Source organism: Diplodia corticola (assembly GCF_001883845.1).
Source record: "Diplodia corticola strain CBS 112549 chromosome Unknown scaffold61, whole genome shotgun sequence".
In the NCBI taxonomy this organism is placed as follows: Eukaryota; Fungi; Ascomycota; class Dothideomycetes; order Botryosphaeriales; family Botryosphaeriaceae; genus Diplodia; species Diplodia corticola.
In genome coordinates this window covers 134,573-147,388 of record NW_017971540.1, presented here as the reverse complement: position 1 = coordinate 147,388, position 12,816 = coordinate 134,573, and the positions used below count along the sequence as shown (strand labels likewise).

General features: G+C 60.3%; 3 protein-coding genes across 3 annotated transcripts; 1 reads left to right on the top strand and 2 right to left on the bottom strand.

Moving 5' to 3' along the window:
* Positions 1 to 2,408: 2,408 nt before the first annotated feature.
* BKCO1_6100050 (peptidase s41 family protein) lies at positions 2,409 to 5,226 on the bottom strand (the record flags this gene model as incomplete). Its single annotated transcript, XM_020278019.1, has 3 exons — positions 2,409 to 4,573; positions 4,622 to 5,014; positions 5,067 to 5,226. 3 exons carry the CDS (start codon positions 5,224 to 5,226, stop codon positions 2,409 to 2,411), a joined length of 2,718 nt encoding a protein of 905 aa, XP_020126661.1.
* A 586-nt stretch (positions 5,227 to 5,812) lies between these two features.
* Positions 5,813 to 10,938, top strand: BKCO1_6100049 (heterokaryon incompatibility protein; the record flags this gene model as incomplete). Its single annotated transcript, XM_020278017.1, has 6 exons — positions 5,813 to 6,100; positions 6,165 to 6,766; positions 6,827 to 7,635; positions 7,867 to 8,208; positions 8,329 to 9,216; positions 9,326 to 10,938. 6 exons carry the CDS (start codon positions 5,813 to 5,815, stop codon positions 10,936 to 10,938), a joined length of 4,542 nt encoding a protein of 1,513 aa, XP_020126637.1.
* Positions 10,939 to 11,301: 363 nt separating this feature from the next.
* BKCO1_6100048 (transcription factor cmr1 protein) lies at positions 11,302 to 12,007 on the bottom strand (the record flags this gene model as incomplete). The annotated part of the gene is made up of 2 exons (XM_020278016.1): positions 11,302 to 11,472; positions 11,705 to 12,007. The coding sequence occupies 2 exons, from the start codon at positions 12,005 to 12,007 to the stop codon at positions 11,302 to 11,304; spliced, it is 474 nt and encodes a 157-aa protein (XP_020126636.1).
* Between the last annotated feature and the right edge of the window lie 809 nt (positions 12,008 to 12,816).

The window sequence follows — 12,816 nt, the reverse complement described above, 5'->3', positions numbered from 1 at the left end:
GCGGTACGGGAAGGCGGCGCGGCGACGGGCATGGGCCGTGTGGCGTTGCCGGCCCCGCGGTAATAGCGTTGGCGTGAGCTTGTGCCAACTCCGAGCCGCCGCCCGCTTGTGCTGTGCTTGTCTCGGCTTTCGGTGTTGGCCCGGTCCGGACAAGAAGAACAGGCGAAGGTATGTCTCCGGAGTGTTGTTGAGTGTTGGACTGCACCATGGACTGTTGTCGAAACGGCCCGAGTTGACCTGACCTCGGGCGGGCGAGGGGAGAATGGTCGCGGAGTGGAAGCAGGGATGCTGATGACTGAGAGATGGCGACACACCTCCGGGCTGCTGCTTATTTCTAGCTGCCTCCTCCCTTTGTTTATCGTTTTTTGTGTTGCTTGACCTCGTGTACAAGGCAGTATGATCGACTACCCCCCCTTTGCGAATGAATCATTGAGCGCGTTTTTTTAGTTTTTCTTTACCATCCTTAGCAGCAGCGGGTGGGGAAAGAAAGTACATCTTCATCGAGAGAAAGCTATTCAGACTGGTTGGTTGGTTAAGAACTGCGAATGAGCCCGGTCGGTATTAAGTTGATTTGTGCCTTGGGCTTCTGGGTTCTCTTGTTGGCCTTGCACATAAGTAAACCGATTCCTACAGATTAATGCTACTTCCCTTTTTTTTTTCTGATACGTTCTCGTGCTCGTGCTCACATTCCTTCCGCTTGACATCATGCTGATGATGGTGGCATTCCTTTTTTTTTTTTTGAGACGTTTGTGGATTCTGTAGGCTCAGGCATTTGCTTGCTGTCACAGCTGCGTCATCCACTAAAAAAAAAAAAGGGAAAATGGCACACGTCACGAAAACTGTCATTTACACCCGTTGGTCGTGCGGGTAAAGAAAGCCATTCGCTTGCTTGCTTGCTTGCCTGGGATGATACAAGAGTGAATTTGATTCCAAGGGAGTAGCAGTAGTAGTAGTAGTAGTAGTAGTAGTAGTGCGAAAATAATGTGAAATACCGGCGGGGGCAAGCGGCAAGGACTTTTGTGCTTCCCCTCGCCCCCCCCTCCCCCCTCGCTGCTGCCCCTGTCGCTCTTCTAGGTATGATCCCATGGGACCCGGCTCCGGCCCCAAACTTCGTATCCATGTCGGCACGGTACGTCGGTACCCTTGGGGGGGGGATCCGTCTTTCGCTTCAACTTTCTGCCGGCCCTCACACTACTCACGGACGGGACGGTCCATGCGACAATAATAATGCTACCGCCCCTTTCCTTCCTTTTCGATGCGGTCTCGGCCTGGTTAACGGCGGCGCGGTGCGGTGCGATGGGATGCGGCGACATGCGATGCGACGGGGTGCGGCGATATGCGGGTGTGTGGAGAGTGCTGGCGAACGGGCAGCTGGGTTTTAATCACGGGGGATTTCTTTTTCTTTCTCTTGATGCTAAAAAATTCCAAGTTGGGGACTGCTTCAATTACAACCCGCGCTATCGGCTCAGAATTCAAATTCCTTGACCGTTCATCACCGTTGCGGTAGACGATGAAAGCAGATTCCTGTCCCTCGGCTAGTGACAGTCTCGCCTTCTCAATCTCAGCGTCGTTCTGCGCTGTTATAGTAATTCTCGTCGCACAACGTATACTTCCTCGTTTGGTGTATCACAGTCTGGATGAGATACGGTCCGTCCAATGCGTTTGCGCCCTCTGAAGATAGCCAGGCTTTGTTTTCCACGTGGTATCTTGGCCCCTTCTTCAAATTAACGGAGAGTAACGAAAACGCATGGGGCAGACGCTACCTCTAAATATCTTGAAACTATTTCTCTGTAATCCTCAGGGATCTCTCTGTTCCTTTCGGTATCGCTGGGATCCCTTGAGACGAGTCTGAGTTCGAGGACGTTGTTATCTTCAAGTTTGGCGGGCTTACCTAGTGTCGAATGACATATTTCTCTACCGAAAAGTGCGAGTTTGGCCAGCACCACAGCTGTTGAGTCGAATCCGACAGGACTCTACGTGCATAGGGTTCTAGTGCGATCGAATTTCCCACGCTGCCAAACTTTGCTTTACGTCACGACGCGTTGGTTGCAAGAATGGCGAACGCTGCTCCGGACTCTTCCAGAGACCCTTCTGTGCTCGCCCGAACACAGGGTCGGAATCTTCGCCATCGGATCTCCATCAAAGCCCAAGCAACCTGGCATATCACAGCACGCTCAGGGTTTACTGACAGTCGTTTTCAGACGAGGTGTGGGAATATTCGAAGAAGCTTCACGAGTCAACGCCGGCCAGTCCACAGTCAGCCAGGAAGCGACGAGAGAAACCACGCAGCTCGGACGAATGCCCATCAACACACAGCGTTACATGACATACAAATTCATCCCATTCATAAAATATCTACATGGCGAAAGTCGAAATCGAAAAAAAAAACAAGAGGAAAGAACGCCCACTCACTTCGGACACGCCAACGCCTTGACGACGCCCGCCCCCTTCACCGGCGTGATCTTCGGCTTGCAATACCCCCTCCCGACATTCCGATTGAACTGCTTCGCCAAACTGCCCCCTCCGCTCCCGCCACTCGCGCTCGTCGAGCTCACCTGGTCCTCCTTCCTGCCCGAATCCAGCCCCGTGCACCCCGTCCCCTGCGCGCTGCAGTCGGCGTCGCCGTTGACGCTCGAGCACCGCGTCATGCACACGCTGCGGACGACGGCTTCGGTCGCGCCGGGGCACTGGATCTTGACGTCCTGGCACGTGCCGGTGAGGCCGGTCGGGCACTTGCCGGCCGAGGTGCAGAGCTGCATGGACGAGGACGAGACGCGGGCGGTGCCGGCGACGAGGTCGTGGTTGCCGGCGTCGGAGGACGAGTTTAAGCCTTGCTCGAGGACGTAGGTGGCCGTGTTGGAGAGGAAGGCGTCGTTGATGGTGGGGACGGTGAGGTTGAGGGTGGGGGGCGGGGCGGCGGTGGAGACGGAGCTGGTGGAGGCGTAGCCGGTCGAGTTGGCGACGCAGAGGGCGGTGGAATCGTCAAAGGTGGCGGCGGTGGCGTCGTGCCAGAGACGCGTGAGGTTCCACACGTTGTCGAGCGTGTAGTAGAGGCGGCAGTGGGCGGCTTCGTACTTGAACTGCAGCGGCGTGGTGTCGGCCTCGCGGATCTGGTCGCGCAGGTTGACGCCGGCGTACGACACCCACATGCCCGAGTCGCGCTCGCGCAGGGGGCGCAGGTTCGCGTAGGCGGACTCGTTGGACGGGTTGTCGTTGAGGTCCATGCGGCCGTTGACCCAGTCGATGTCGACGTCGATGTCGCTGGCCGTGTAGAGCAGGGCGCCGCGGCTGCCGGCGGCGGCTTGCATGGGCCCTTGGCCGGGGCGGCCGCCGACGGCGATGGTGCGCACGCCGATCTGGCTGGTCATGAGCTCGACGAAGAGGGCGCAGGTCGAGGAGCAGGTGCCGTCGGTGAGGAGCACGATCTGGTCGGGCCGCCAGGGGGCTTCGCCCCACTGCTCCGGGTCGAGGTACCAGCCGTTGAAGGCCGTGTCGGCGAAGACGGGGCTGGACAGGTTGTACTGCTCCGTCAGCGAGAAGTCGTCGCCGTGGTAGGCGCGCGGGCCGTAGAAGTCGGCCCAGGAGGTGAAGTTCTCGCCCGTGTCGGCGTTGAGCCGGTCCGTCACCACCCACTCGTCCGACGCCAGGCTGTCGTACCAGTCGTCGTAGTCGGTCGTGCCCGGCTGCAGCGAGCTCCAGAAGTCGGTGGTGAACTGGCCGAGCGAGTTGGCCAGCCCGAACGACCGCCGCCGGCTGCCGTGGAACGGCGTCGTCTGCGGGAAGAACCACGCGAAGGTGATGAAGGCCAGCAGCGTGAGCCCGCCCGAGTTCTGCTGCAGGTCGATGACGCACCGCGTGAGGTTGCGGGCCGTGGCGTTGGCCACGAAGTCGCCCACGGTCGTGTCGAAGTTGCCGATGTTGTCGCCGTACTGGTCGAACGTGGGGATGCTGAGCACCGCCGTCGACGACTCGTTGAAGAAGTAGCCCGTGACAACGCCGCCGCCCGCGATCGACAGGTCCGGCTGCACAATGTCCGGGTTGTCGGGATAGGCCCCGTAGCTCTCGAAGTTCCAGGACGTGTTTTCGGGCGAGTCGGATGAGGACGTGTCATCAGAGCTGGTGTCGTCCGAAGACGAGTCGTCCGTGTTGGAATCCGAGGTGGTGTCGTTGGCCGAAGTGGCATTCTGTGCCGCCTCGAGCTCGTCGTAGTAGGCCTGGGGGTATTGTCCGAGGACGAAGTAGTTGTAGAAATCGCCACCCGTAGTCAGCGGGCCCGTGTCATCCACGCTGTTGTATATGGCAAGCCAGTTCGTCGTGATGTTGCTGCCGTTCTTGAACACGAACTCGAGCTCGTCGCCAGGATAGAATGTTGCACCGCCGCTGAAGACGTTCAACGTACCCTGGATGTCCTGGGCGGGGTTGGAGAAGAGCTGGTTCCAGTCCGCGTTGGGCTCCAGCGTTCCTTGCGAGTTGAGTGCGGCGAACTCGGTCAACACTTCGATCACGTCCCGTCCGTTGATTGTGGCGATTGCACCAGGCTCGGTGCCCCCCGGTTGGCGCTCCCAAACGTCATCTGGCCAGTTGTTAGCGTGAGCCGCATCTTGTCAGGCGGAGAACTTACCCCAGAGATAGATCTGCGGGTCGGCCTTGCCGTCGACCGACGCAGCGGTGATGTAGTAAGGGCTTGCAAACGAGAAGGCGGCGAGGACTCCAGAGTTGAGATCGACGTGCATGTCGTGCATCGAGTACACGAGCGCCTGCATCTCGGCTTCGAAGGCATACTGGTTTTTGTACTTGCCGCTGTCGATGTTCTGTTGGATCTGCTGCAGACCGGCCACGACGTCTATGGCCGGCTGCTGGTAGCCTTCCGGAGGGTCCTTCAGGTATGCTAATGTGCTGTGGAACTGGATCGTGGTGTTGTAGTACTCGATGAACCGACTGGCCACGGCCGCGTTGAAGGGCACGCTGGTCAAACACCGGATGGCGTCTCGGGCGTAGAAAACATATTGGCCCTCTGCAGTGGCGTCAGCTGAGCTGCCTGTGTCTTTGCACCCTCCTGCACTTACCATTTGCCGCAGTGACGATCCTGCCGCAGATGTCCCACTGCGCGTCTGATGCGTCATCGTTGGTGGGAATGACCTCCGCTGGGGCCGGACGGGGAGTCGGTTTCGCCAAAGCACCGAGGAAGAGGCACGGCAAGGCCACGGCGGATGCAAGAGACTTCATGGCTGTCCTGTCCGAGATGAGCGAGTTGATGAGGCTAGCTATGCGTCGGGGGCAAGCAACCTTTTACACTGAGGCTTGCGGTAAGTGCGCCCTGGAGCGCGCCCCAGCCTGTGGCTTGAGAGCTAAGAGTTGTGCAGTTGCACCACCCAAGGCACCAGCCATGGTGTTGGGGCGAGGCGGTATGGTCTTTAATTGGAGACGGGCCTATCAGAAGAGCGGGAGGCGATGCACCATGCCCACAGCATCGAGTGTGCAGCGCCACACCGGCCTTTGCAGCCTATTCAAGTCCAGACTGCGCGTCCACCAACTCTGCATGACTGGGGCGAAAGCGGGAACTTGGGGGCGGAGACGCGGGCGGAACGGCCCCCAAGCTCGGTTGATACCAGCCGGTAGGACCGAGCTCTCCCCTGCTCTGCTTACGCCAAGGCCGTCGATACAAAGGCTTGATCCATCGAAAGGCTCCGATGCTCGTGCGTTTTGCGCTTTGTTCAGTCATGTGGATGTGGATTGCGGCCTCGCAGTGTGGAAATTGCTGTGACGCAGGGGAAGCAGCAAAAAACAAAACCAACACTTGCCTATAACGGGTATGTGGGGGGGCCTAGAGACACCCCATGGCGCACCTGATCTATTTATAGCCCATGTCACGAGCACGGTCATTGATTTGCACTTCAAATCCCGTCCCAGCAACGGCACGACGGCAGCGCATATGCATTCTCCGAAGATGCACGCCGCATTCAGTGAGTCGGCCGCCCTGCCCGTCGACCTCTACGAACCAGCGCTCAGCTGGTATTTCGACACCGAGGAATTCGACTGCTGGGTCAAGAAGGATCGAACATGGCACCTGCGGTGTGTGGGCGGGCCCGGGTCGGGTAAGGTAGGGACTGTGCAGTTCGCAATGCTCCGTCGACGGCAGGATCCTTTGCTAATTCCGTCTCCAGACTACGCTAGCGGCACTGGCCTTCAACAACATCAGGGACCGGTTCGCGCGTGTGCCTGATGTCGGAGTTGCTTCAGTTTTCGTCGTGGCTGACGTCTACAACGACGGTGAAGACGCAGCCGCATTTGTGGAGAGCGTACTGTCGAGTCTCTGCCGCCAGTTCCGGAGGAATTCGGGCGAGACCTCTCGAGTGTCGGATGGCATCTACGGCGCATACGTGGCGGCGTGCGGGCGCGGGGACCGCTTCTCTCGTCGCATCAAGCTCCTGCGGAAAGCCTTGTACGCTCGTTTGCTGAGCCTCAGCCACGCTTTTCTGATCGTCGACGACTTTGACCGATGCGGCGATGCCATCGAGCTGTTCTTCGAGGATGAGTTCGCGAGACTTCGACGCCATGGCCTGAAAATCTTCGTCACTTCACGCATCGCTTTCCAGCGATCCCAGCTGTCGGTCTGGTGCGATGCCGTAAACTCCGAGGGCGAGCAATGCCCCAGCTACGGCATCACCGTTTACTGGAAGTGCAAGCAGTGTTTGTTGCGTGGCGCCGAGGAAGATTATATCATCTGCGAAGCATGCAGGTTGCGGGGTGAAGGCTGCGGGATTTGGTAAGCCAGACAGCCCCTTGCATCAAACTCGATTGCCGACTGACTTGGACATGAACACAGCGGAGCAGGAGCGGCCGAGCTCTATGAACCGTACTCGCACCTCGAGGTCGACCTCTCCATCACCGGCGAGCTTGCCGCAGAGTTCGCTTCATGGAGCCTCGAAGCCGAGCACGGCGACCTCGGCCTGGACACAAGCAACGAGAACAAGCCACCTCGCTCCGCGCTCGGGCGCACGCTCGTCAACCGCGGCGGACCCAAGGTGATCCAGAGCCTGGTCAACTCCATCGCCAACGACGCCTTCAACAACATCAGCTTCATCAAACTGCGCCTCGACGCCATCCGCACCGCCCACTCGGTCGACGCGGTGCTCACGGTCGGCGACCGCCTGCCCGGGAACCGCGTCGCCATGTTCGATGCCGCCATCAAGCGGATTGCGGGTCAAGCCCAGCCACAGAGCCGGCTGGGGCTGACGGCCATCTCGGCCGCGGCCAACCACTACAACGGCAGGCCGTTCAGAGACCTGGAGCGCGAACTGCATAGGGTCGTCCCGCGAGACGGCGCTCGAGGCTCGCAGCCATACTCGGTGCAGGAGGTCCTCAAGGCAACGGCCGGCTTCTTGACGGTGGACAACTCGGAAGACCAGCTCGTGTTGCCCTACCACGAGTCGTTTTTCTTGTACGTCACGGAAAACTACAACGAGCTGCTTGTCTGGACCCGCGGGGACTTGAGGTATGCGATGCCTCCGAGGTCGAAGACGATGGCGCAGATGGGGGCCAGGGACGAGGGGAAAAGAGCGCCGCCGAAAGGGCGTGTGGCTCCACGCGTGCAGCTTGGGCACGGCAAGATGAAGCTTGCCAGGCAAGGGACCAGTATTTTCTGAGCGCCCGACGTGACTGTTGCGTGTTGAAGGGCATACCTAATTCTGTCTTCGGCCCCCACCGTTTCGGCCCCCAATGCGGCTGAGTCTTATATAGTCAGCCTTTAAAGGTCCGTGTGCCGCCAGTCTCCGCGTGACTACTCCACCTAACTTACGTTTTTAAATTGATGGCGGAGGAACCGTCCAAGAAGCGTTTCTAGCACCATTAGCTTGGCCCCCGTAGCCCGCGAGATGTTCTGCAAGTACTGTAGAGAGTCCGTCCTCGAGTCGACGCAAAGATGGGCCTACCATCACAAGACCTTCCGAGACCTTGAGACGAGCGCTCTTGCACAAGAGCCGTGCACCTTTTGCCGGGCTCTTCATGCCGACGTGAGCTCAGCGGCCGAGCCTTTCGACGAGCCGCTCTATCGGTGGAGCATCACCAGGCCAGCATCCATCCGGGAAACCCAAGACCCGGTCGTCATCACCTTCCGACCATGCCGGCCCATCAAATTCGCAACACGAGACGACCACGTCCGCGAAGAATTCCCACCGGAGAGGGAGTTTTACATGTTCCCAGACAACGGTGAGCCATGACCCCGAAAACCCGGGAGGGGAGAGAAAGAAAAAAGAAGAAGAAGGAGAAGAAAAGGGCACAGTACCATCCATACTCACACCTCTTTTCCCCCCGCCCACCAAAATCCAGACCTCACAGCCCTCGCCTCTCCCGCCACCCTCGGGCCGAGCACCAACTCGCCGCAATCCTGGGCGCAAGTCGCCCGCTGGATGCACACCTGCCTGACGACGCACCCGCGCTGCGCCAGACGCGCGTCGGCCTCGGGCAGCAGCAGCAGCAGCAGCTCCTCTCGCCACTTCGTCCCGACCCGCCTCCTCGACGTCCAACACCCCGCCTACCCCTCCCGCATCGGCCTCATCGAAACCGCATCCCACCCGGCCTTCGCTTCTTCCACCTCTTCCACCACCTCCTCCACCCCCTCCTGCTCCACCCACCCGTCTGCACCACCACCCCCACCCCCACCCCCCTACTGCACCCTCTCCCACTGCTGGGGCCCCACCCCGACCTTCCTCCGCCTCCGCGGCCACAACATCGCCCGCTTCCTCCGCGACGGCATCCCCCTCGCAGACCTGCACAACACCAACTTCGCCCACGCCATCGAGACGTGCCGGCGGCTGGGCGCGCGGTACCTGTGGATCGACTCGCTGTGCATCGTGCAGCACTGGGTGGAAGGGGTGGAGGCGGCGCCGGCGGATGCGGGCGAGCGCGCGCTCGAGGACGCCGATTGGCGCCGCGAGGCGCCGTGCATGCATGATGTGTATCGCGGGTCGTGGTGCAACATCGCGGCGGTGGATGCGGGGGATGCGGGGGGAGGGCTGTTTCGCGGTGGGGGGGTGGGGGAGGAGGAGGGGGGACGGGAGGCGGTGGTGGTGCCGGGGACGTATAGGGTGGAGGGGGAGGGGGCGGCGTCGGTGTTTGGCGGCCGGAAGGGGGGGACGTGGCGGGTCGTGAGCGGGGATATGTGGCAGAGGGAGTTGCTGGGGACGCCGTTGTATAAGCGGGCGTGGGTGTTTCAAGGTATGTGGTGCTCTCTCTCTCTCTCTCTCTCTCTCTCTCTCTCTCTCTCTCTCTGACCAATCCACCCAACTCACAACTCACCCACTCACCCAACTGACCACCCCCACAGAACGCCTCCTCTCCCCGCGCCTCCTCCACTTCACCCGCCACCAACTCTTCTGGGACTGCGCCACCCTCTCCGCCTGCGAGACCTTCCCCCACGGCCTCCCCCCTCCCCTCGACGCCCCCGCCGTCTCCGACCGCCACTGGCGCGCGCTCCTGCTCCAACAACAAACAGGCCCAACATCCTCCCACCAATCATCCCACTCCCAACAACCTTCTTCCCTCGCGGCGGCGCCAATGAACTCCGGCTCCTCCCTCTCCCTCGAGCGCTTCTGGGCCTCCGCCGTGGCCAGCTACACGCGCTGCGCCCTCACCCGCGCGTCGGACCGCGCCGTCGCCGTGTGGGGCGTCGCCAAGCCGCTGCGCGACGGCGGCGCCGGCATGCTGCGCGAGGCCTACGCCGCGGGGCTGTGGCGCCGCGGGCTCGAGGAGCAGCTGGCGTGGCGGCTGGTCGAGACGCCGAAGCCGACGCCGGAGATGTTGTCATCGTCTTCACGATGCGGCGCCGCTACCGCTGCCGCTGGTGGTGCTGGTGGTGGTGCTGGTGGTAATGGTGGTAATGGTGCTGCTGCTGTGACGACGACGCCGACGCCGACGCCGACGCCGACATCGCACCACGGCGAAGCGGCGCCGGCGGCCGACTTCCCGTCGTGGTCGTGGATGGCCGTCGTCGACGCGGCGGCCAGCGCCGTCGAGGTCGCGGACCGGCTGCCCGGGCGGCGGTCGTACACGGTGGTGGCGCACGACGGGGCGAGCCCCGTCGCGTTCGAGCTGGCCGACGGGTTCCGCGGGCTGGCGGACGAGGAGGAGGGAGAGGGCGAAGCGTTTGGGACGTGGGGGGAGCAGTTTGGGGCGTGGGATGAGCGGATGCGCGAGGTGGCGGCGGCGAGGGGGAAGGAGGGGCGGGAGAAGGAGGAGAAGAAGAAGAAGAAGGTGACTGGCGTGCAGCCGTCGAGGCTGGGGACGGTTGGGGAGGAGGAAAAGGAGGAGGAAGGCGGCGCGCCGTCCGTGGTGGGGAGTGGGGAGGAAGGAGAGAATTTGATGGACCAGCATCCGCGGTTGGCGTCGAACTCGATTGCGTTGTATGGACATGTCGGCCGCGCGAGGTGCGTGTATGACGCGTTGAGGGAGGATTATCGGCTCGATATTCCCGGAGCGGCCGAGGATCGGTGTCGGGTCGAGGTCTTTCCGGATTTCGTCATCCCTCACGGCGCCGTCGTCTACTTCATGATCCTCGCTGCCACCGTGGAGAAAAATGAGAGTGACTGGGAAGGCGAGTACGACGAAGACGACGAGGACGGCGAGTATGACGGAAGTGACGAGACTGAAGAGAACGAAGAGGAGGGTCACAAGATCGAGCACGACGGGTCAGTGATCGAACCCGAGGACGCGGATGAGGCCGAGGACGGCAGTCAAGGTGCCGTCGACGAGTTCGACGCTCCCTGCCAAGGTGTTGGCATCATACTGCAGCCAGCGGAGGAAGACAACCATTTTTACCGTTTGGGGGCCTTGCGTTTCGAAATGACTCGGGCAATAATGGAGTCAACCTATATCGGAGTAGACTCGGACGACCTCACAGGATGTGACGAAGAAAAGAAGTTCAAAATCTGGTTGGATTAACGATGAATTCGAAATGCAAACAGAAGTAGGAACCGATAAGCTGATTGGACCCAAGGGAACTTACAAATCCATTACTCTATAGCGCCAGGAAAATGATGACAACGCGCTGCATTCATGTCGGCGGCTTCTCCACTTGCGTCCGCAACAGACATGGCATTGTCCGAAGTTGAAAAGCGAATGGTGTCTCCGTCACTCTGAACAGCCTTCCCCGCCGCCTCCTCCTCATTATGACGCTCTCTTGACCCCTTTCAAACATTCTCTTCTTCCCCTCTTTCCTCGCGTCCGACTGGCCTCTGCAACTGTTCTTCCAAGGACAGCTCTCCTTTTCCCTCCTCCGCCCGCTCACCGTGCCGTTTTCCTTCCCTACTTCCTGATCCAGAAGAAATACGGCCCCGCATCCTTCAAGTGCTTGTCCTTGGCGTCGAGCAGGGCCATGAGCGTGTTGTCCGAGACGCGGCGGAAATGATCGATGATGGGGTAGCAATCGAAAATGAGGCTGGCCGAGACGACACCACGGTGCTTGAGTTCGCGGAGCTGTAGAAGTGTGCTCTGGTCACTACGGTGATGACGGCACGGTACAGTAGGAATCGGAATCACTGTGAAGGTGAAACACCAGGAGAAGAAAGACGCAAAAAAGAAGAAAAGAAAGGAAGTAGGGACTGCCACTCGCGTAGATGGCGTACAAGAGAGAGGCAGCACGACCGAAGCAGCCACAACAGCAACATCATCATGGCCATAACGGACAGTGAAAAGGAGAACAACATACCTGCCCCCCACCCCAATAGGTGCTGTGCACCCTCTGGCCATCGTCGGTCCAGCTCATGACGGGCAACACGTCCTCGGCCCCCCTCACCACCATGCCGGCCCAGCGGTAGTTCTCCAGCATGGCGTGGCACGGATGCACGGGCGGCGGCTCCTCCTTGGAGTTGGTGTCGCTGTCGTGGAAATCACCGCCGGACCAATCCCCTTCCAGGTCCTGTGGGGTGATGGGCGCCAGGGCGTCAAAGAGCGCCGAGAGCTCGTGTGCGGATGGTGTCCCGCCGTCTTCGATGAAGGAGAGGATGCGCATTTCGGGACTGGCGGGGGGTGGGCGCGTGCCTCCGGATGGAAGACATCCGAAGGGTTGGCGGTCAGCTTGTGGTGGACATGGTTGGTTGTAGCTGGGAAGAGACGAGGCTGGTGGGGCGCGGGCGTCGTTTATTAGGCTTGTGCGGGGGAAGGGGGGGAAAGATGTGGGGAGTGATGAGAAGAAAATACAGGGGTGATGATTCAGGGCAATAATATGGATGCGTATCGTTGTGGGTTCAGGACGGAGGTAGGGCCGGGGATAGTGGTGAAGCAAAAGGAAAAGAAAAAAACACTGCAAGGTATTTTGGTTGACGTACGAGTCCATGGCTGGTGATGTATGGCACACGGCAACGCTTGATTCCTCCTCCTCTTCTTCTTCCTCTTCTTCTTCTTCTCTCTTTGGCAAGTGAGGCTGTTCAGGTGGTTTCGGTCGACGGACAGCAGCAACAAGCTTCGGCAGCGGCAGCAAGCGGCAGCGGGAGTTCGGCTCGTGTAGCGCGGCGGGCTGTAGATTGTATGCAGGCGCGGGCCCCGCTTGCGTGCATAAGGTCTGGGGATAGGCAAAGGGGTGGAAAACAGAAAACTGGAGGGGGGCGGCCGGAAGAAGAGCCCTCTCAAGGTGAAGTTCGAAAAGCAAAAAAAGAAGACGCGATCCCCTCTCTTTTCTACCCGTGACCTGTCGACAGAAAAAAGGATGAAAAGGTTCCGTCGGGTCGGGAATTGGAGCTGTTCCGTCGGCTTCGTTTCAGGGTCACGGTTGGTCTTGCTGGAGAGCGAACGGCGGCCGGGCGTGGAGCGTGCGAGACTGTC